We start from the raw sequence: 22803 nt of genomic DNA on the forward strand, positions 1-22803 counted from the left end.
AATATAAACAGTCTTTTGTTGCCCCCCTCAGGATGATCAGTCTCTCAATTGGTGTTTCAAAACTCTAACAGCTACTCAAAACGTCTATCAATAAGGTAACCTTAAGGATTCCTTGTAGAACGTTACTTTTACTTTACCCTTAATATATCTATAGCTACACATCATCATCACAACTAGTTTTAAACATGAATACTTATTTTTCCCTTCAAATGGTTGGGCCAGTAACCGAAAGGTAAAAATCTGTCATTCTTCCCCTGAGCAAGGCAGTTAACCCACTGTTCCCTGGGCGCCGAAGACGTGGATGCCCCCCCACACCTCTTTGATTCAGAGGGGTTGGGTTAAATGTTGAATACACATTTCAGTTGAAGGCATTCAGTTGTACAACTAACTAGGTATCTCCCTTTCCTTTAAAAAAAATCAACCTTTACTATTCAAGTTTCACTCAATTCTAATCTCACCCCAACCTAATTTATTACTCCAGTTACATCTTAAACATACAACATCCCATCCTCATCCTATTATTTCAACATTGTAACATTTCGCTATCTATCTCCAAATCTACTGTACCTTAAAACAAACATCTCATCCTTAACCATTTCACTATATTACTTCAGTCACCCTTTAACATTCCCCAATGTTTCCAACCATATTTAACATTTAACATTCAATTATTATTTTAATACATTTCAGTCCCAATTCATTTCTTCTTCTTTTTCTTCTTTTCTAGGGTCAATGTACATTTTTCTCTCAATGTTCATTCTCCTTTGTGCGAGTGTAAGTGAAACTTCTTCATAAGTGTGTGAGTGTGTGAGTGGGGCCTTCCTGTCAGCATTTCCAGTCCTTGCTTTCTGCCACGAAAATGTTACAGAAAACTAGGCCTTAGCCTGTTATTCTTACAATACATAAAGTGATTTAATTTCTAAAAAGTTAAATATTTATGTGTGAAAATACCCTCAAATATAAGGTGACATTCTGAACTGTCGCCTCATATGAAACATTTGATCTCAAATCCCAAATGCTGGAGTATAGAGCCAAATTAAACATTTTTAGTTCACTGTCCAAATACATAGGTGACTTTATAACATACAGTATTGTGTGTGAATATATTTTCTGTCTTTACAGATTGTGATGCTCAACTCCCTGTCTGACTTACATGGCTACGTAGATAAGGGCCAGCTAACATGTGAGCTTGGTGGGAACCTGGAGTACTGTCACAGTCAGTGGATCCACCACCGGACAGTGAGTCACCATGACATTTGACCTTTGGTCTAAACAGTCTTTACTCACTGGGAATTTCTTGTAACTGCAGGATCTTACAGAGAAGTGAATACTGAAATATTGCCAGTTTCCACATAATAATCCTTTTCTACCATATTTATTTTCTACTGGGATGTCGGTTTACTATAGATGTAATCCTAAAAATTTATGGGTCATGGCACAATATAATCTGAGGTGTGTTTGTGTTTTGCTGACAGGCCATTGAGAACTTTGCTGTGACAGTGAAGACCACAGCCCAAATGCTGCAGAAGTTTGGCACAGATCTGTCCGAGACGGAGCTGCCTAATGACGTGCAGTACACCAAAGACCTGCTAACTACTCACAATGAGAAGCATGACAATCTAAAAGTGAGACACTGCTTCAGCATCAACACGGGGCTTCTGAACCTGGCTACCTATTAGGGTTCACTTGTACCCATAGTTAGCATCTGAATATTCCCTATGTTGATGAGTGGTAGTATAGTATTAGTAGATTCACATACAGTAGTGAGATCAGTGGACTGGTTTCTATCATGGCCTGTTGCTTAGTAGTTTAACCACACTCATTTGCATCAATGGCCCAGATAACAAGCATAGCAAATTATAGCATAGCAAGCATAGCAAGTATTCTATTCCAAAACCAGATCTGTTGATCAGGAGCAGCCCGTGTCTCATGATCCCCCCCATAGGCAGGTGGGTTGCCCCCTGGCATAGCCTGGTATTTAATTAGTTGTATAAATTTGACAGGATGAACTGAAATTAGCGGTGCAACAGGGGACTACTCTGCTGGGCTGTATCAAAGAGCAGGCCGCGAAGTCTGAGAACCACAAACTAAACCCAGACGAGATGGAGAACCAGACTACAGTGGAAAGGTTGGTTTCTGGGACCTAGTTCAGATACTATATGTTTCTAATAAAACATGTTTTTATGTACAGTTCAGTACAAACATATACGTACAGTTCATGAGTGCATGGGTTTCAGGTTGTTGGCCCAGCTGGATGAGACAGAAAATGCTTTTCAACAGTTCTGGTCCAAACATTACCTCAAACTGGAGCAGTGCCTGCAGTTACGCCATTTTGAACATGACTTCCGAGAGGTATGTACATTTCTATCCCTGTCTGCTGACTACTGTGGTCAGCAGGTTTTGCTTAATCATATAAAAAAGAGAGCTGGACAGAACACATCCTGGCTATTTGAGTTCCTCCAGAGAGAGCATGGCGGTCAAGGTCACTGAAATACATGGATATTATACTACATACACAATAAAACATTTAATTAAATGTAACTAAATGTAATTGAAAATGTAATCTACATAATCCCCAAAAGTACTTATTTATCATGAGGACCATAAACAATAACTAGTAATGCTGCATACTCAATTTTCTTTATTTTTTATAAATTGCTGAGGTGTAGTCACTTGAGGACACAAGACTAGTACACAGTACAAATATGATAAAAATATGATTATATAATATTTAATATGATGGATTTTCTATTCAAGAAAACTGTATGAATAAGGCTTGAAATTACTTTCTGCTTTCTAAATATAGCATAATCAAATTATAAAACAACTAACTATAAGATTTCACCTTCACCTTAACTGTAAAATACATTTGTATGTTTAGTGTTAGACAAAATGTGCGTATTTTCTAAAGATCTCTCTTGATCAAAATGTCTGCCCCCATCGCTGTGAATGTCTCACAGAGCTCTAGTTTGGCTTTCCGAACTCGTTAGGAACTCGCCTTTCACCTCATAATAATCTTGTCTGCTTATGACAAACAAAGTTTTTTTTGTTTAAAATCTAATTAATTATTTTAGATGAATGCTATAAATCAATCTCTGAATGTGCTACCGTGATGAAACCACTCTCTCCTACTGCGCTACGATGTAATGATTGCGATGTAGGGTTCAGCCAGGAGTTGATGTACATTCAGAAGTGCAAATGAAATGGTAGGAGGAACATCCCAGCTTCAAGTGGTTTCACATCCACATCCTACGTCACACAGCAAAGCCCAGGCACTGTTTCTCTCTTCTCTCACAAAGTGAGGGTAGTGATAATAAGTCAGAGTGTCCTCCTTGTATCCAGAATATGCTGTGGAGAGGATGATTCTGCAAGTGCACTTCTGGATGCGCTCCAGTTGGTCGGAGAGGGCTTGAGGAGCTATTTCAAGCTGGTGCTGCGTGTTCTAGGCAGGGGTGGATGTAGCCTGTGTATGGCTACCAGGTCAGCCTGTGGGACATGGAAACTTTTTAGTCTGTGTAAAACAACTTCTTGTTTCCTTTTCTAACAATGGACGTTACTTGTTCGTCCCACTGTAGATTATTTTGCACAAGGACAAGCACAAACATTTTGACTGATTCACAGACTTGCAGGTCTTTCCCGCTGATTGCAAGGGGACTTGGGTGGGGCAGGTTTCTCACAAATTATATCAACAGGACCTTGTATTTGAAGGTGTTCATGGCCATATGAGTTTCCTGGACCCTCCCCACTAAGCATTTACTGACAGCAACGTCTTTTGGACCAGTCTATGTTTGGCCAAAAACATAAGCGTCTATAATTGGTTCAGATTTGGCCGATCTGGACCGGACCAAATCTGAACCAAACATTTCACAAGTTTGGACATCATGGTACAGCACAGTAGAGCATAGCAGAGGACATTACATTACAATACACAATACAGTATAGAAAAGTAAAGTTTATTACAGTACAGTACAATACAATAGAGTACAGTAAAGAAAAGTATAGTGTAATGCATTGTACTCTACTCTAATGTACTCTACTGAATTAAACTGTACTGTAATCTACTGAATTAAACTATAGTGTGCTGTACTGAATAAAACTTGACTGTCCGATACTGTACCATACCATACTGTTGTCGTGTCTTTGGCATCATTAACATGAAGACTTGTTTTATCAAATCAATTCTCTCAAATTATTATTACATGATTAAACTAATCATGTAAATGTAATTAACTAGGAAGTCGGGGCACCAAGGAAAATCTTCAGATTACAAAGTTATAATTTTCCTAATATAACTTTTCAGATATTTTAATATCTGATCAATTAGTCTTCTAATTAATTAATTATTCTTTACCTCATGTTAGTCTCATTCCAAACGTCATAAGTTGTTGGTGATCTGCACGAACCCAGCCTTCACTATGAATCATCCATACATCAATTGGGGCGGCAGGGTATCCTAGTGGTTAGAGCGTTGGACTAGTAACCGGAAGATTGCAAGTTCTAACCCCCAAGCTGACAAGGTACAAATCTGTCGTTATGCCCCTGAACAGGCAGTTAACCCACTGTTCCTAGGCCGTCATTGAAAATAAGAATTTGTTCTTAACTGACTTGCCTAGTTAAATAAAGGTTAAAAAAATTATTTTGTCTTAATCATTTATTTACTAACTAAATAATCACAGAAATGAAACAAACAAAGAAACAGTAGATTTTGTTACAAGGAAAAGATAGGGGATGTTCCCTAGTGGGCTAAGCCAAAATGGCGACTTGGTAGACAAAGGGAAGTGGGTGTGGACTGAGAAGGGCACGAAGGAGAGAAGTCACTACACAGTTGATAATTATATTGATTGAAATGCTAATCCTGTGCACATGAACGCTCACTTATTCGGGAATAATTGCAATCAATATATATTTACGCTCAGTGTGTCGTCGTGATCTCTGTTGGAATCGTCCGTCTTTCTGTTGGAAAGTTCACCTGATCGTCTCTGCTCCCATGAAGTCTCTCGTTGTTAGAATGGATACTTCAGAGTCCCATTCAGAAATGTTCTTATGGGATAGATGTTTCGGCAAGTTGTCGGTCTTCGCATTCAATGGTACATAATTCTTAGCTGCAGACTAGTAATTAGTATCGAAGAGTTGCTCTTATTCTGTCGGAATCGATAGTTTCAGAGTTTCAACAACCATTACAACCTTAGTTTATACTGAGAAACTTGTGGTCTCCACTCAACCTTAGCTCCTTCAGCTGACCGAGATAGGCATGGTCTAAAGGAAATTCCTTCAGGTGGGGGTTATATTCGTAACAGTAGAAAAGGGCTGTCCCATGTGGCCAGATCAATGTCTGTGCTCATGGGGCGGGCCAATGACTTAGTTAAAGGGAATACAATTATCTCACATTAACAGTTTAAAATCACATAACACAATTCTACAAATAGTTTCATCCTTACTCATTCATTTTATACAATAATTAGATGCAAGCCTCATAACGGAGGCTCCTGTATAAACAGAGTTATGGTAATGTGGCTGTATCGTCTTTCCTGAGGTCACAATCATTAAACAAAAGAGACTGGTCATAGCTGATTTCTACACCGACCGTTTACACATTCTTCAAAACATGGATATTGTTCAGTTCTCAAGTTCTGTGATGTAGAAGAAGTTCCTTTGTTCTACTGTGAAACCCTCTCTCTATACTGCCTGGCCATGAGGAGAGAGTCTCCTCTAGAAATGTCCGACCTGAGATAACAGAACCTGGGTGTAAGAGGGAGAGAGGGGAAAGGCACTCGCTATACCCAAAGAGTGCCACGTTATGACACTGTACTGTACTCTACTGTGCTCTACTCCAGTGGTTCCCAACTAGTGACAATACCCCATAATGACAAAGTGAAAACATGTTTTTAGGCACTTTCTTGAGTAAGTCTCTAAGAACTTTGAACACTTGGAATGCACAATATTTGGCTATTTTTTTTTTCTTTAAGCTCTGTCAAGTTGGTTGTTGATCATTGCTAGACAAGTCTTGCCATAGATTTTCAAGCCAATTTAAGTCAAAATTGTAACTGGTACATTCAGGAACATTCAATGTCATCTTGGCAAGATACTGTTTATTTGGCCTTGTATTTTTTGGTTATTGTCCTCCTGAAAGATGAATTTGTCTCCCAGTGTCTGTTGGAAAGCAGACTGAACCAGGTTTTCCTCTGATTTTGCCTGTGCTTAGCACTTTTCCCTTTCTTTTTATCCTGAAAAACTCCATAGTCCTTGCCCATGACAAGCATACCCATAACATGATGCAGCCACCACCATGCTTAAAAATATGAAGAGTGGTTCTCAGTGATGTGTTGTGTTGGATTTCCCATAAACATAATGCTTTGTTCTCAGGACATAAAGTGAATTTATTTGCCACATTATTTGCAGTTTTACTTTAGTGCTTTATTGCAAACAGTTTTGGAATATTTGTGTCCTGTACAGGCTTCCTTCTTTTCACGCTGTCATTTAGGTTAGTATTGTGGAGTAAGTACAGGACAATGTTGTTGATCCATTCTCAGTTTTCTCCAATTACAGCCACTAAACTCTAAAGTCAGCATTGGCCTCATGATGAAATCCTTGAGCGGTTTCCTTCCTTTCTGGCAACTGAGTTAGGAAGGACGCCTGTATCTTTGGAGTGACCGGGTGTATTGATACATAATCCAAAGTGTATTTAATAACTTCACTATCCTCAATTGGATTATCAAAGCCTGCTTTTTTATTTTTACACATCTGACAATAAGTGCAATTCTTTGTTAGGCATTGGAAAACCACTCTGGTCTTTGTGGTTGAATCTGTGTTTGAAATTCACTGCTTGACTGAACGAACTTACAGATAATTGTATGTGTGGGGTACAAAGATGAGATAGTCATTAAAAAATCATGTTAAACACTACTATTGCACACAGAGTGAGTCCATTCAACTTATGTGACTTGTTAAGCACCTTTTTACTCCTGAACTTATTTAGACTTGCTATAACAAATAGGTTGAATACTTATTGACTCAAGACATTTCAGCTTTTAAATTGTATTCAATTGGTAAACCTAAGTACAAATTGCCAATATGGGGTATTGTGTGTAGGTCAGTGACACAAAATCTCAATTTTTGTTATTTTTTATTCAGGCTGTAACAACAAAATGTTGAAAAAGTCAAGGGGTGTGAATACTTTCTGAAAGCACTGTAAATCCCCAAATGGATGTAGCAACTGCAGATTCCTCCTTAAAAATATTATTGTGATATAATTCTTACTTCATTGAGAATGTACATGAAATTTGGCCATAGAATCAATGATTGAAAAATACAGATTTTCAACGTATTTGAAATGTATATTCAATATATATTTTAGATATCAGGAAAATATGTATTTTCAACATCTGGAAAATACATATTTTCAATGTCACCTTTCATTCAGCACATAAAATGCACCTGAAGTCAATGTCTGGAATAGAAGTCTAAAAGATGTCTTTTCAGCGTAATTTTGCCTATTGGGATAGTAGCTCTGCTGGTCTCATACCCAGTTGTATCAGACACTATATTGCTGTGGTGTGGCCAATCTTATCAAAGGCCTTGGAAAGGTTTTGGTGATTAAGGTGGATATTGTGGATGGAATGTCAGACTCTTTGTATAGGCAGTCAAGCATACTGACCAGGGCTTGGGTGGATGATCTGTTCGGCATGCTCCCAAATTGCCAAAGGTTTGGTGACATGTCCTCTTTAATCCAGGCAGCGGCAAAACTGTCCGATACTTTAGAGAGCTGTGGAGTTAGTGATATACAGTAGGCCTCAACTGGTCGTTTGGGGGGTGGTATGTATCAGCAGCACTGTGTCCTCCTTCCACTGTGAAGGGAATTCCCTGAGGAATTGAGGATGTTGCTAACAGGGTGGCTTAATTCACAGGCAAACTCACATATATTTTTGGGATGTAAGCCTTCAGGGCTGGATGCTTTGTGAAAAGCCATTACAATGACAACACTTTGCTTGTCTAAAAATAGTTGCTTGCCCTTTACTTTTCTTACTTTTCTCAGTGTTATACATGCTTGTTTATGTTCACAATTACAGTATAACGCTTTCTCTCAAGCATATAAGTTAGAAAACACTGTACATGAATATGTGCCTGATCTGCAGTTGTCTCTGTGTCCTCTCCCCCCTCCCAGGTGAAAGTGTCATTGGACAGTCTGATGGACACTCTGACTTTCCTGTCAGATATTGGGGACTGTGTCACCCGAGTGGAGATGTTACTGAACGACCTCAATACCTTAGAGGAGAAGGCTCAGGTCAGCTCAGTCACATAACATACGTCATATGAGATGTAACATCTAAACCTTTCAATTCCAATGATTGAGTACATTGCACAATGTCTCCACTATGGCTTCATATAGCATATGATCATCAGCCTTTGATTGTATTGTATGTGAGCCTAACATGGATGTGCCCCAGTGTGTTGGTCACGTGAGATGAATGGCTCTCTGTCTATCTGTTGTGCGCATGTCAGGAGTCATTAGAGAAGGCCCAGCTCCATGCCCTACACGGGGACCAGCTGATTCAGAGCAACCACTATGCTGTGGACTCCATACGGCCCAAGTGTGTGGAGCTCCGACGCATCTGTGACAACTTCACCAACGAGGCCAAGAAGAAATATGACATCCTCTCCAAATCAAACCAAATACACAAAGGCATAGACAAGGTGAGGTGCATTATAGAGGAAGCTCCTCATCCCTATATTTCTGACAGAAAAGACACTGGCTGTTTGCATGATCAATTGCATCATTTACACTTTCTCTAATAGATTCAAATAACTTTCACACAGTTTGAAATCAAATCTAATTTTAGTTGGCACATGCTTCGTAAAAAACAGGTGTAGACTAACAGTGAAATGCTTACTTAAGGGCCCAACAATGCAGAGATATTTTTTAAAATAGAAAAATAGACAAATAACAACACGAGGAATAAATACACTATGAGTAACGTTAACTTGGCTATATACATGAAGTACCAGTTCCGAGTCGATGTGCAGTGGTACGAGGTAATTGAGGTATGTGGACACCTGCTTGTCGAACATCTCATTCCAAAATCATTCGCTTTAATATGGAGTTGGTTCCCCCTTTTCTGCCATAACAGCCTCCACTCTTCTGGGAAGGCTTACCACTAGATGTTGGAACATTGCTGTGGGTACTTGCTTCCATTCAGCCACAAGAGCAATAGTGAGGTCGGGCACTGATGTTGGGTGATTAGGCCCATAGTCTGCGTTCCAATTCATCCCAAAGGTGTTTGATGGGGTTGAGTTCAGGGCGCTGTGCAGGCCAGTCATGTTATTCCACACCGATCTCGACAAATAATTTCTGTATGGACCTTGCTTTGTGCACGGGGGGGCACTGTCATGCTAAAACAGGAAATGACCTTCCCCAAACTCTTGCACAAAGTTGGAAGCACAGAATCATCTAGAATGTCATTGTATGCTGTAGCGTTAAAGATTTCCCTTCACTGGAACCTAGCTCGAACCTTGAAAAACTGCCCCAGACCATTGTTCTTCATCCACTAAACTTTATAGTTGCCAATATGCATTGGGTCAGGTAGCGTTCTCAGGGCATCCGCCAAACACAGATTAGTCCGCCTGACTGCCAGATGGTGAAGCGCAATTCATCACTCCAGAGAACATGTTTCCACTGCTCCAGAGTCCAATGGCGGCGAGCTTTACACAACTCCAGCTGACGCATTGCGCAGGGTGGTCTTAGGCTTGTGTGTGGCTGCTCGGCCATGAAAACCCATTTCATGAAGCTACCGACGAGCAGTTATTGTGCTGACGTTGCGTCCAGAGGCAGTTTGGAACTCGGTAGTGAGTGTTGCAACATAGGACAGATTATTTTTTACACGCTTCAGCACTCAGCAGTCCCGTTCTGTGAGCTTGTGTGGCCTACCTGAGTCATTGTTGCTCTTAGACATTTCCACTTACGTGATAATGCCCGAGAAGCTGGTGTTTGGAGGATATATTGCCATGGGTGTTGTGGAAGGATGAAATAGTATGAATGAATTCATCAAATTAAAGATGGAAATATGTCAATCATTATTTTAATATGTTGTTAACCCGTTGTACAAAAGTGATATCTGTGCCAATATATCCTCCAACACCAGCTTCGAGGGCACTATCAGTTTTGTACAATGGTTTAACAACATATTAAAATAATGATTGCCATATTTTCATAAAAATCTTTATTTTGATTAATTTATTCATACTATTTCATTCTTCCACAAGATATATTCCGAAACAAATCTAGAGTTGCTACCGAAGCTGGCTGGTCGTTTGTTCTATCGGTTTGGTTGCCAGAGTTGCGACCCAGTCGTTCAGTATTGTTGTTCTGTATCTATGGTCATTTGTTCTAAATGTTCCATTGCCATATTGGCTGGGAACGTTCTTACCCCTTGCTTGCTAGCTAGCCTACGACGGCTTACTTACAGTCACATCAAACAGTACAGCCAGAATAACAACGAAGTAGCTGCATTTGCATTTGTTTAAGCTGTTTTCTAGTGACATTTATTTGGATACATCTACAACAATAAGAGAATGTGGACGATTTCACCTGACATAGAAACTGTGCTTTCTCGTCAGGGCACTGTTGTTCGGAGGGGCTAGCCAACAACACAGCTAACACAATCACTTCAAAAGTTTGGCCACATCTACTCATTCAAGGATTTTTCTTTATTTTTTACAATTGTCTACATTGTAGAATAATAGTAAAGAGATCAAAACTATAAAATAACACATATGGAATCATGTAGGAACCCAAAAAATTGTTAAACAAATCAAAATCTATTTTAGATTTTAGATTCTTCAAAGTAGCCACCCTTTGCCTTGGGACAAGCGTTGCACACTCGTGTAATCAAATCAAATCAAAAGTTGTATTGGTCACATACACATGGTTAGCAGATGTTAATGCGAGTATAGCGAAATGCTTGTGCTTCTAGTTCCGACCGTGCAGTAATATCTAACAAGTAATCTAACATTTCACATCAACTATCTTCTACACACAAGTTAAATAGATCAATGAGAATATGTACATATAAATATATGAATGAGCGATGGCCGTGCGGCATAGGCAAGAGTATATACATATGAGATGAGTAATGTAGGGTATGTAAACATTATATAAAGTGGCATTGTTTAAAGTGACTAGTGATACATTTAATACATACAATTTTTTACTATAAAGTGGCTAGAGATTTAAGTCAGTATGTTGGCAGCAGCCACTCAATGTTAGTGATGGCTTTTTAACAGTCTGATGGCCTTGAGATAGAAACTGTTTTTCAGTCTCTCGGTCCCAGCTTTGATGCTCCTGTACTGACCTTGCCTTCTGGATGATAGTGGGGTGAACAGGCAGTGGCTCGGTTGGTTGTTGTCTTTGGTGATCTTTTTGGCCTTCCTGTGACATAGGGTGCTGTCGGTGTCCTGGAGGGCAGGTAGTTTGCCCCCGGTGATGCTTTGTGCAGACCGCACTACCCTCTGGAGAACCTTACGGTTGTGAGCGGAGCAGTTGCCGTACCAGGCGATGATACAGCCTGACAGGATACTCTCGATTGTGCATCTGTAAAAGTTTGTGAGTGTTTTCGGTGACAAGGCAAATTTCTTCAGCCTCCTGAGGTTGAAGAGGCGCTGTTGCGCCTTCTTCACCACGCCGTCTGTGTGGGTGGACCATTTCAGTTTATCCATGATGTGTATGCCGAGGAACTTAAAACTTTCCACCTTGTCCACTACTGTCCAGTCGATGTGGATAGGGGGATGCTCCCCTTGCTGTTTCCTGAAGTCCACGATCATCTCCTTTGTTTTGTTGACGTTGAGTGTGAGGTTATTTTTCTGACACCACACTCTGAGGGCCCTCACCTCCTCCCTGTAGGCCGTCTCGTCGTTGTTGGTAATCACCTGGGGGCGGCCCTTCAGAATGTCCAGGACCCAGTTGCACCGAGTGGAGTCGAGACCCAGGGTCTCAAGCTTAATGACAAGTTTGGAGGGTACTATGGTGTTAAATGCTGAATAATGAACAGCAATCCCTATCCCACAGCAGACTGGGATAGGGATTGATTGAATATGTCCGTAAACACACCAGCCAGCTGGTCTGCGCATGCTCTGAGGACGCGGCTAGGGATGCCATCTGGGCCGGCAGCCCTGCGAGGGTTAACACGTTTAAATGTTTTACTCACGTTGGCCGCGGTGAAGGAGAGCCCATAGGTTTTGGTAGCGGGCCGTGTCAGTGGCACTGTATTGTCCTAATAGCGAGCAAAGACGTTATTTAATTTGTCTGGGAGCAAGACGTCGGTGTCCGGGACGGGGCTGGTTTTCTTTTTGTATTCCATGATTGACTATAGACCCTGCCACATATGTCTTGTGTCTGAGCCGTTGAATTGCGACTCTACTTTGTCTCTATACTGATGCTTAGCTTGTTTGGGTGAACAGGGAATAGCTACACTGTTTTTATTCAGTCATGTTTTTGGTTGCCTTGCCATGATTATTAGCAGTGGTTCACACTTTCAGTTTTGTGCGAATGCTGCCATAAATCCACGGTTTCTGGTTGGGGAAGGTTTTAACTGTCACCGTGGGTACAACATCTCCGATGCACTTGCTAATAAACTTGCTCATCGAGTCAGCCTATACATCAATGTTGTTGTCTGAGGTTATCCGGAACATATCCCAGTCCCGTGACAGAAGCAATCTTGAAGCGTGGAATCTGATTGGTCGGACCAGCGTTGAACAGACCTGAGCACAGGCGTTTTTGTCTATAGGCAGGGAGCAACAAAATGGAGTCCTGGTCAGATTTGCCGAAAGGAGGGCAGGGCAGGGCTATGTATGCGTCGTGGAAGTTAGAGTAGCAATGATCCAGAATGCTGCCAGCCCGAGTTGCGTATTTGATATGCTGATAAAATTTAGGGAGCCTTGTTTTCAGATTATCTTCGTTAAAATCCCCAGCTACAATAAATGCAGCCTCAGGATATATGGTTTCCAGTGAAGTTCTTTCAGGACCGTCGAGGTGTCTGCTTTGGTGGGTGTCATGTCTTTGGCTATGCCGGATTAAGTGATATGACATGCTATTCTATAAAATAATTTCTCTGTAATTAATATTACTTGATTAAGCTTATCATGTAAATGTAATTAACTAGAAAGTTGGGGCACCACGAAAGAATGTTTATAGAGCTGTTTTCTTCCAAATAAACGGGTAATCCTGGTAAACCTGGTAATCTTTTACATCAATAGCAGTCAATATTTAATCGTCACCTTGTTGTAAGTTGTAAATTCTTGGTTATCTTCACGAATCCTGGCTAACAAGTTGAATCAGCAATACAAAACTTTGGTTTAATTATTTATTTACTAAATAACTAAATAATCACACAGAATTACAAAACACAGAATGGATCATTCATTGATTACTAATTATCTCCTACAAAAAAAACGTCCCTGGGGGATGGAACCTGCATGACGGCTGGTTACACAGAGGGGATTGGGCTTGAATGAAAGTGCGGGAGGACTGAAGAACAAAGGGAGAAGCTATGCTATCGTAAATACAGAATCTTATGCATTCTGAATACCCACCCATTTGCAAAAGGAAAATGCAATAAATATTTACTCTGATCTGCGCTTCAATAGGTTGGTTGTAGATGGAAGGCTGTGTTGCCCGACCAAGATCTTCCTTGTCCGTGGAAGAGTGTCTCTGGTGGTAAACTGGATAAGTTGTAGTATCGTCGTTGTGTGGTAGACTGGATACGTTGTCCGGTAGACTGGATACGTTGTCCGTCCTTTCCTAGCCCACGTTTACAGCGACCGCTGCTAACTCAACGGCTAGGAGGTATCACTTCTGGAGTGAATAAGAGTTCAAAGTTCAAACCAAGTTGCCATACTTTTAGCTCATGCTATATTCTGGTTGGTATAGTCGAAATTCATCCTTTCTGTGTGTTGATCGTCATCTTCACGTTGAAATTCAATGCTAATTTCATTAGGTTATTATCTGAGCCCTTTCAACGTGGGGACCATAGTCCTCTCGTCCTCGGATCACAAAGTTACATTTTCGTCAAGGGCTTTATATAGGAGAGGAGAGAAGGGCGTGTTTCATTTTTTATAACCAATATCTCTTCACATGGACGGGGTCACTGAGTAAGCAGAGCTTTAACCTTATGAAAACCCTCTTATTTGGAAGCTGAAATTACATTGAATATTTTCACAAATAGTTTCATATTTAAACATTTAAATTGCACAACAATTCCATGTGAATCTGATACCTATAATGTGTAGACTTTCCAAGATCCAGTTTATGTCATCCTATCATTAGTAAGAATGTCTAAGATGCCAACTGATCTGGCATCATATTCATTAAGTACCAACACATATTTTCAACTGGTTGGATTATCAAAATATGGTTCTTTTTCCCCCACCTTTTGATGTTCCCAGACTCTATATGTTTAATTAAAACCTGTTATGGCTGCAGCGAATTTTCGAAACTTTTTGTTAAAAATCGCGCAACATTTCAACATCCTGCTACTCATGCCAGGAATATAGTATATGCATATGATTAGTATGTGTGCATAGAAAACACTCTGAAGTTTCTAGAACTGGTTCAATGGTGTCTGTGACTATAACAGAACGAGTTCTGTGGTCAAAATCGCAAGAAAACCTGATCACAAAATCAACAAAGAAAAAATTCATCCGCCAGTCTCGGTATTGTCTATGGCTTGCCATAATTGATGGGACTGGGCTTGCAATTCCTACAGCTTCCACACGATGTCGCCAGTGTTGTGATTTCCAGGGACCTTTATCCTTGGTCAGATTAGTGAATGGGACATCCTGTCTTCAGGTCCGCAGCTGGAAAAAATGTTGGTGACAAAATGGACTTCGTTTTCAAAACTTCTAGCTATTGAATACAGATCGCTCCGTGATCAATTTGATCGTTTATTAACGTTTACTAATACCTGAAGTTGGATTACAGAAGTAGGTTGAAGTGTTTTGTCAAAGTTTATAGGCAACTTTATGAATTTTAAAAAAAAAATGACGATTTCGCATAAATGGACATTTTGGGAAACGTGACAATTGTGATGTTTTTTTCCCTGGATTTCACGGTGTTCATAAATGGACATTTTGGGTATATATGGACCATGTGAGTTTTTGAAAGTTTGAGTTAAAAAAACAATTGTGATGTTTATGGGACATATAGGAGTGCCAACAAAGAAGCTACGAAAACCTAACAAATATATTCAAAGGTAATGAATGTTTTATATTTTATTTCTGCGTTTCTGCTAATTTCTTTGTTTTCGTCCACCCTTTGTGTGTTTCTGGGGGCAAGTTAAATGTTCTCATGGATTTTCAAAGAAAAAGTTGGTTAGGCTCAAAAGTCAGATAATAAACCTAACAAATATGTTCAATATGATAATCACTTGTTTGAGGTCCCCATAACATGTGGGTATCAGATAATACAAGCTTCTCATGCTTTCAGCAGGAAAAGTTCATCATTTTACAAATCTGACATGTTGCAGCTAGATTCACAGCACCCACTGCCGCCCCTCCGTAAATGGCCGGGCTGATTTGGCTTTTAAAATTGAGTACTTGTGATTTGGCTTTTTTGAACAGAGCCTGTCGAGATTTGAGGAGTTTTAAGCCTTTGTTCCAAAGTTTGAGTTATACTCTTTCAGTACCGTCCACACAGAAGACACAATTAGTTGGCGCTCTGGAATTTTCGTTTTGCCATTTTTGATTTTGTTCCTGTGATGTACAGGAACAGCAGCCGTAAAAGGTTTTTAACAAAGGCTTTTCAAGAGTCCTTCTGTAGAGTCAAGAGAGAGGAAAGGGAGAAAGGTATTTATGGGTGTGGTCATAAACCTCACCCACAGGCCAACGTCATGACAGGGGGATATACACGGCTGTGATTATAATCGCAGAGAATTCTCTTGGTAGATAATGTGGTCGGCATTTGATTGTAAGGAATTCTAGGTCAGGTGAACAAAAGGACTTGAGTTCCTGTATGTTGTTATGATTACACCACGACACGTTAATCATAAAGCATACACCCCGCCCTTCTTCTTACCAGAAAGACGTTTGTTTCTGTCGGTGCGATGCGTGAAGAAACCAGGTGGCTGTACCGACTCTGATAACATATTGCGAGTGAGCCATGTTTCATTGAATCAGAGAATGTTACAATCTCTTATATCTCTCTGGAAGGCAACCCTTGCTCGTATTCCATCTACCTTGTTGTCAAGAGACTGAACATTGGCAAGTAGTGTACTCAGGAGCGGTGAGCGATGTGCCCGTCTACGGATCCTGACCAGAAGACCGTTCTGTCTGCCCCTTCTGCGGCGCCGTTGTTTTGGGTCGCCTACTGGGATCAGATCCATTGTCCTGGGTGGTGGTCGTAAGTCATATTCCTGGTCGTAATGTTGATAAGTTGACGTCGATTTTATATCCAATAGTTCTTCCCGGCTGTATGTAATAAGACTTAAGATTTCCTGGGGTAACAATGTAAGAAATAATTCATTAAAAAAATGAAATGCTGCATAGTTTCCTAAGAAAGCGAACGCGAAGCGAGGCGACCATCTCTGTCGGCTCCATCTTAGCATCCACTTCAGCGGACCACTTCCGTATTGAGCGTGTCACTGGTACTTCCTGTTTGAGTTTTTGCTTGTAAGCAGGAATCAGGAGGATAGAGTAATGGTCCGATTTGACAAATGGAGAGTGAGGGAGAGCTTTGTATGCATCTCTGTGTGTGGTGTAAAGGTGATCTAGAGTTTTTTTCGCCTCCAGTTGCACAGGTGACATGCTGGTAGAAATTAGGTCAAATGGATTTCAGTTTTCCTGCTTTAAAGTGACCGGCCACTTGGAGCATTTTCTTGTTTGCTTATGGCTCTATACAGCTTGTTGAGTGCGGTCTAAGTGCCAGCATCAGTTTGTGGTAAATAAACAGCTATAAAGAATATAGATGCAACGTCTCTTTGGAAATACTGTGGTCTACTGCGTATCATGAGGTATTCTTTAATCTTCCATGTAGGTGATAACCACATACCAAACCAAGAACTTGTTGTATACAGTACAACATGCCTGGATGAAGATTTACATATTGTTTAAATGCCACCACAAACACTCAGTGGCATGTATTCATGGCAGCCCAAAAAATGACCAATAAAAAAATAAACAAAATAATGTATCTTTCGTCTGGGGAAAGCACGAGGGTGAATGTATCTCACCAGAGTAAGCATTCATATGAACTTAACAACTCCACTTTGTCTCTTTATGTGTAGCCCATGTATCTGATGCTCTCTGGCCAAAAAGACTATGATATTGTTGCAGCACATAACATTGCATGCAAGGGAAGCCGATGAGCATTTGGCCTCCCTTGATTAAAAAACAATTGCCAATCAGCGTTGAGCTAAACAGAGTGAGCTCAGCTGTAAATGGTCCTGGGGCACCAAAAGAAAGTGTTAAGGGAAGCCAATTTGGATTTGGCTTCATACCAATCACATCACATTAGAAGCCAAACATCATTGACAGATTGTGCCCCTGTCATGAGAGGTTTGAAGTTCAACATGTATCTAGATGTAGTAACGTTAGGCTAATGTTAACTAGCTTGCCTGGAACATCGTTGCTCATAAAAGGAAGTTAGGCTAGCGAGCAAGCATTTTAGCCAGGTAGCCTAGGACAATAAAAACTAAAAGCGTTGTTACGTTCTCCCGCAAGAAAACTAAAAATGTCGCTCAAACAGAAAGTGGAACAAACAAAGAGTCACTGACCAACAACCAAAATGAAACAGATGGGGTTTTATGAGGGATTCTGAAAGACACTCATGAGGGTGTCCACTGAAAGTTGACTAGCAACAACTGGAACCCACCATGAGCGCCCACTAAATTTGCCCAAGAAGAGGCAAACAAAAGAAAAACCCACACCAAACTTAAAGACAGGACGCAAACCAAAAAGGTGGAGCAAAACAAAATCAGGGAAATCAGACAAAGGAACATTTTTTCTAGAATCAAAATAATAATAACTAAAGTTGTTGACACTCCACATCTCTCAAGACAACTGCACCCCTCTGAAATAACACCTGGGCCAACCAGGTGAAACACCTTCCATCTAACAAGATGACCAACCAGAACAGGCGTAACACAGACTGACACCAATTGGTGTGATAGTGCCATGCCAATGAGCATAGATATATACTACTGATGTGGAGCTTCGACAGTACATACTGTAGTTATTGTTTATTCATCCATGTGTTCTCTGGTGGTTGCAGGTGAACCAGTGGTGTGAGTCGGGGGTGTATCTGCTGGCCTCTCAGGCAGTGGACAAGTGCCAGTCTCAGGATGGAGCTGAGGCAGCGCTGCAGGACATTGAGACGTTCCTGGAGACGGCCAAGGAGAACCAACTGAGTGACCTCAAGAACATCCACAACCAATATGAGCTAGTCCTCAATGCTGAAGTCAAGGTATGTGCAGTGGTCCCTTAACTAACTCATGGAATCCTAGTTCCTGGAGTTGTCAGCCTACTGATGAACAATTGTTCTATTTTTTACCACTTGTATTATGCTTTCCCTCAGGCTAATGTAAAGAAGGCTCTAAAAAGGTTGGACGATGTACAGGAGATGTTTGAGAAGAGACAGGTCAGTCTGAAGAAGCTGTCAGCCAAACAGACACGGCCCGTCCAGCCTGTGGCACCCCGGCCTGAGTCCTCTCCCAATCGCCCCGCGCTCTCAAAAACACCCAGGACCACCGGCCCTGCCCCTGGTAAGTCTCCCCCACGTTGACCTAACCACAAACTTTACCTGCCCTCAACACAAGACCATCGATGTAGAGCCTATTCATTACTATTCAAATTGAAAGATAGGCTATATACTATACTTTACTTGCCAGGAAGTAGTCATTTTCTAGTTTTAGACAAAGCATATGTTTAAAACCTTACATCCTGATGCCTTAGACTTGTAAGGGAAGTTTATTGTATTCACTGCGGTACTACGACAGGAAGAGGACATGGCTTTGGGCCAGGGACTTATGCTGTTGTTCCACACATAGAGAATTGAAACAGGACTTATGTTTCTCTTTCTTCTTTTTCCCATCCCTGTTCTGTAACTATTACCAGCACTCAGTCGAAGGACCTCAGAGAACTCCAGTGCCACAAAGCAGCCCACGGAGGCTGAGCTCGCCAAAAAGAAGAATTTAAGTCGCAAAGTCAAAGGGAGCCTCAAGGTAAGATCTGATGAACTCTAGACAATTGAACCTGAATGGTTCAAACTCATCTACAACAACAACAACCATCTTTTTTGTTGGCTAGCCACTGGCCCATTTTTATGACAGCGTTCCGCCAATATAGTTATTTTATCATTTATTAAAACAGAACTCTTGGTCTGTAACGGGTTTTTTTGAGTCGAAGGAGAGGCGGACCAAAACGCAGCGTGGTTATTATTCATGGTTCTTTAATAAATAAACTATACATGAATAGACTAACAAAACAAGAAATGTGAAAAACCAAAACAGCCCTATCTGGTGCAAACACAGAGACAGGAACAATCACCCACAAAACCCAACACCAAACAGGCTACCTAAATATGGTTCCCAATCAGAGACAATGACTAATACCTGCCTCTGATTGAGAACCATATCAGGCCAAACACAGAAACAGACAAACTAGACACACAACATAGAATGCCCACTCAGATCACACCCTGACCAAACAAAACATAGAAACATACAAAGCAAACTATGGTCAGGGTGTGACATGGTCAATGGGAGTCTGGGAAAGAAAGTCACTGGGGTGTCCAGTTTTACTATCTTCTGTTTCCTGCCTTTCCCCAGCTGAAACATGTGCAGAAAGAAAACCCAGAGCCCTAGTTTAAATCAATTATGCACATTTTCCCCTGACAACATCATGTCTGTCTGATGAATATCAATAATGTGCCATACTAGTTATGATGAGCATCTCATCTTATCTAACACCATTTACATTTTTGTCATTTAGCAGACACTCTTATCCAGAGCAACATACAGGAGCAATTACGGTTAAGTGCCTTGCTCAAGGGCACATCGACAGATGTTTCACCTAGTTGGCTCTGGAATTCAAACCAGCAACCTTGCAGTTATGGCACAACGCTCTTGGACCAGGAGTGTGATATTTGAAAGGAAATAGGGGCCTCCAAGGTATATGTGTGTGACCCTTCCTCCACCTACAGTATCCATGACTGCATCACTCTGTGTTTCTGTCCCCAGATTGAGGTAATGCATGAGGCAAGCCAGGGAGGCTCCAGCCACATCCTGGTGACGAACGAGACAGAGGAGAGTCTTTCAACCAGGCGGAGGTAAATGGATATTTTCTCTTCTCTGCCCTTCTACAATATGTAAAGTAAAATCTTCTGAGAAAGAGAACTGTCCTTTCTTTCTCTTTTTCTCTGCTCTCTGTCAAAGTTGATGCAGAGCAACTGCTGTATGTACTCACAAAGTTGCTAATGATATGGTTTATGATGTCAACATCTACAATGGACTACCATTCCCTCGGTAACTGAGGAGAATCTGTCATACACCCAACTGTTGCTGAGGTGCAGGAGATGAGGAGCCACATATAGCCAACGTGTGTCAATGCAGTCAGACATGATGAGCAACACTTGGGTTAAAACACAGTGCTAGGAGGCACATTGGTTCGATGCATTTGCATGATACCAGCTGTATTTCTGTATTTTTAAAGTTATATATCTTGAAAATGTGATTGCTGACATGCAAAACATGTTGGGACTATATCAACAATGGACGAATGAAACTAATACCAAAATATAATTTTGGGGTGGAATTTTTAAGTGAAAAAGGTACTGATGTGTAAATGTTTTACATTATTATTTTTTAGATAGTTTGAAATGTTTTATCATGTATTTTTAACATGACATATAAACACTTAACAAAACAAGAATCAGGTGTCACAACCAGGACAAACCTAAAAAAAACATGAGAACTATACTGAACAAAAATATAAACGCAACATGCAACAATTTCTATGATTTTACAGAGTTACAGTTCATATAAGGAAATCAGTCAATTGAAATAAATAAATTAGAACCTAATCTGTGGATTACACCTTAAGTACATTTTATGTATATTTCTCATAAATTAGAAATATACTAAAATAGTATTTGAATATTTACAAAAAAAAGTGTATTTATAATGTGTTTCAAGTATACTTTCACAAATACACTTTTACTCATTAACCACATTAGCTATTGTAATTAGCCATGTAAAGGTTACCTTGATTGACCGAGGCTTATTCTCAGACAATTTTAACATGCTATTTACAAAGGAGTTGTGGCTGGAGCAGAAATTTTTAAGGGATGTTTTTGTGAACTGTGCACCCTTGGCATTTCACACTTTAGTGGTTCACATTTCGGAAATAAATGAACATTTCAATAAAATGTGTGATCTGTAATTAAAAGTACAACATTATTCAGTTTGAAAATATTTGAATAAAGTAAATATGAGGAACAATATCATAGTATAAATCAAAACTTCAGCTGCAGAAAAGGATGCTGGGAAATATGCAAATTCTTTGTGAACGTTAGTTTTTGAAAGTATACTTTAAATACAAGACTGTTTTGACTGTTTTCTACATTGTAGAATAATAGTGAAGACATCAAAACTATGAAATAACACATATGGAAACATGTAGTAACCAAAAAAGTGTTAAACAAATCAAAATATATTTTATATTTAAGATTCTTCAAAGTAGCCACCCTTCGCCTTGATGACAGATTTGCAATGGTATTCATACCCCTTGGATTTATTCACATTTTGATTTAACAAAGTGAGACTAAAACAAATTTAATTGTAATTTTTGGTCAACAATCTACACAAACTACTCTGTCAAAGTGGAAGATTTCTATACCTTTTTTTGTATTCAGCTTCCTGAGTCGATACATGCTAGAAACACCTTTGGCAGCGATTACATAGGTGAGTCTTCTTGTGCAATATTAGCCCTATATTATTTTCAGAATTCTTCAAGCTCTGTCAAGATGTTGGTGCTCATGGCTACACAGCTATTTTAAAGCAAGCAGATTTAAGTCAAAACTGTAACTTGGCCCCTCAGGAACATTCACTGTCTTCTTGGTAAGCAACTCCAGTGTAGATTTGGCCTTGTGTTGTAGGTTATTGTCCTAATGAAAGGTGCATTCCTCTCGCAGTATATGTTGTAAAGCAGACTGAAGCAAGTTTTCCTTTAGGATTTTGCTTGTGCTTAGCTATATCCCGTTACTTTTTAACTGGAAAAACTCCCCAAAACTTGCTGATGTGAAGCATACCCATACCATGATGTAGCCACCAACCACCATGCTTGAAAATAAGGAGGCAGTTACTCAGTGGTGTGTTGTGTTGGATTTGCCCCAAACATAATGCTTTGCTTTTAGGCCATTTTTCCCCCCAGTATTACTTTATATATTTTGTATACATGTCACGTATTATTATTTTAAAATCATTATTGTGGAGTCACTAAAACGTTGTTGATCCATCCTCGGTTTTCTCTCATCACAGCCATTGAACTCTGTTTTAACATCACCAATGGCTTCATGGTAACATCACTGAGCAGTTTCATTACTGTCCTGCAGCGCAGTTCAGAAGGACGACTGTATCTTTGATGTGCCTGGTGGTTTAATACATCATCCACAACATAAGTATTAACTTGACCATGATTAAATAGATATTTAATTTCTGATTTGATATTGTTACCGATCTACCAATCACTGCCCCTTTTATGAAGCTTTTGAAGGGCAGCCTGGTCTTTGTAGTTGAATCTGTGCTTGAAATTCAAAACTTGACT

The 22803-nt window shown here is 40.2% G+C and overlaps 1 protein-coding gene across 10 annotated transcripts in view; it reads left to right on the top strand.

The window, feature by feature from the left end:
• LOC135512916 (guanine nucleotide exchange factor DBS-like) overlaps positions 1 to 22803 on the top strand; it is a 116868-nt gene that overhangs the window by 42659 nt on the left and 51406 nt on the right. For 9 of the 10 annotated variants that reach the window (XM_064935421.1, XM_064935423.1, XM_064935426.1 and 6 more), the window contains exons 6-15: positions 1123 to 1239; positions 1476 to 1625; positions 2004 to 2128; positions 2238 to 2352; positions 8162 to 8281; positions 8500 to 8691; positions 18254 to 18445; positions 18557 to 18743; positions 19096 to 19202; positions 20220 to 20308. In XM_064935421.1, the coding sequence (XP_064791493.1) occupies positions 1123 to 1239; positions 1476 to 1625; positions 2004 to 2128; positions 2238 to 2352; positions 8162 to 8281; positions 8500 to 8691; positions 18254 to 18445; positions 18557 to 18743; positions 19096 to 19202; positions 20220 to 20308 (1394 nt within the window). Of the gene's footprint in view, positions 1 to 731; positions 775 to 1122; positions 1240 to 1475; positions 1626 to 2003; positions 2129 to 2237; positions 2353 to 8161; positions 8282 to 8499; positions 8692 to 18253; positions 18446 to 18556; positions 18744 to 19095; positions 19203 to 20219; positions 20309 to 22803 lie in introns of those variants that run through there. The other variant, XM_064935431.1, reaches the window with a different exon arrangement.

Source organism: Oncorhynchus masou, chromosome 24 (assembly GCF_036934945.1).
Source record: "Oncorhynchus masou masou isolate Uvic2021 chromosome 24, UVic_Omas_1.1, whole genome shotgun sequence".
Classification (NCBI taxonomy): Eukaryota; Metazoa; Chordata; class Actinopteri; order Salmoniformes; family Salmonidae; genus Oncorhynchus; species Oncorhynchus masou.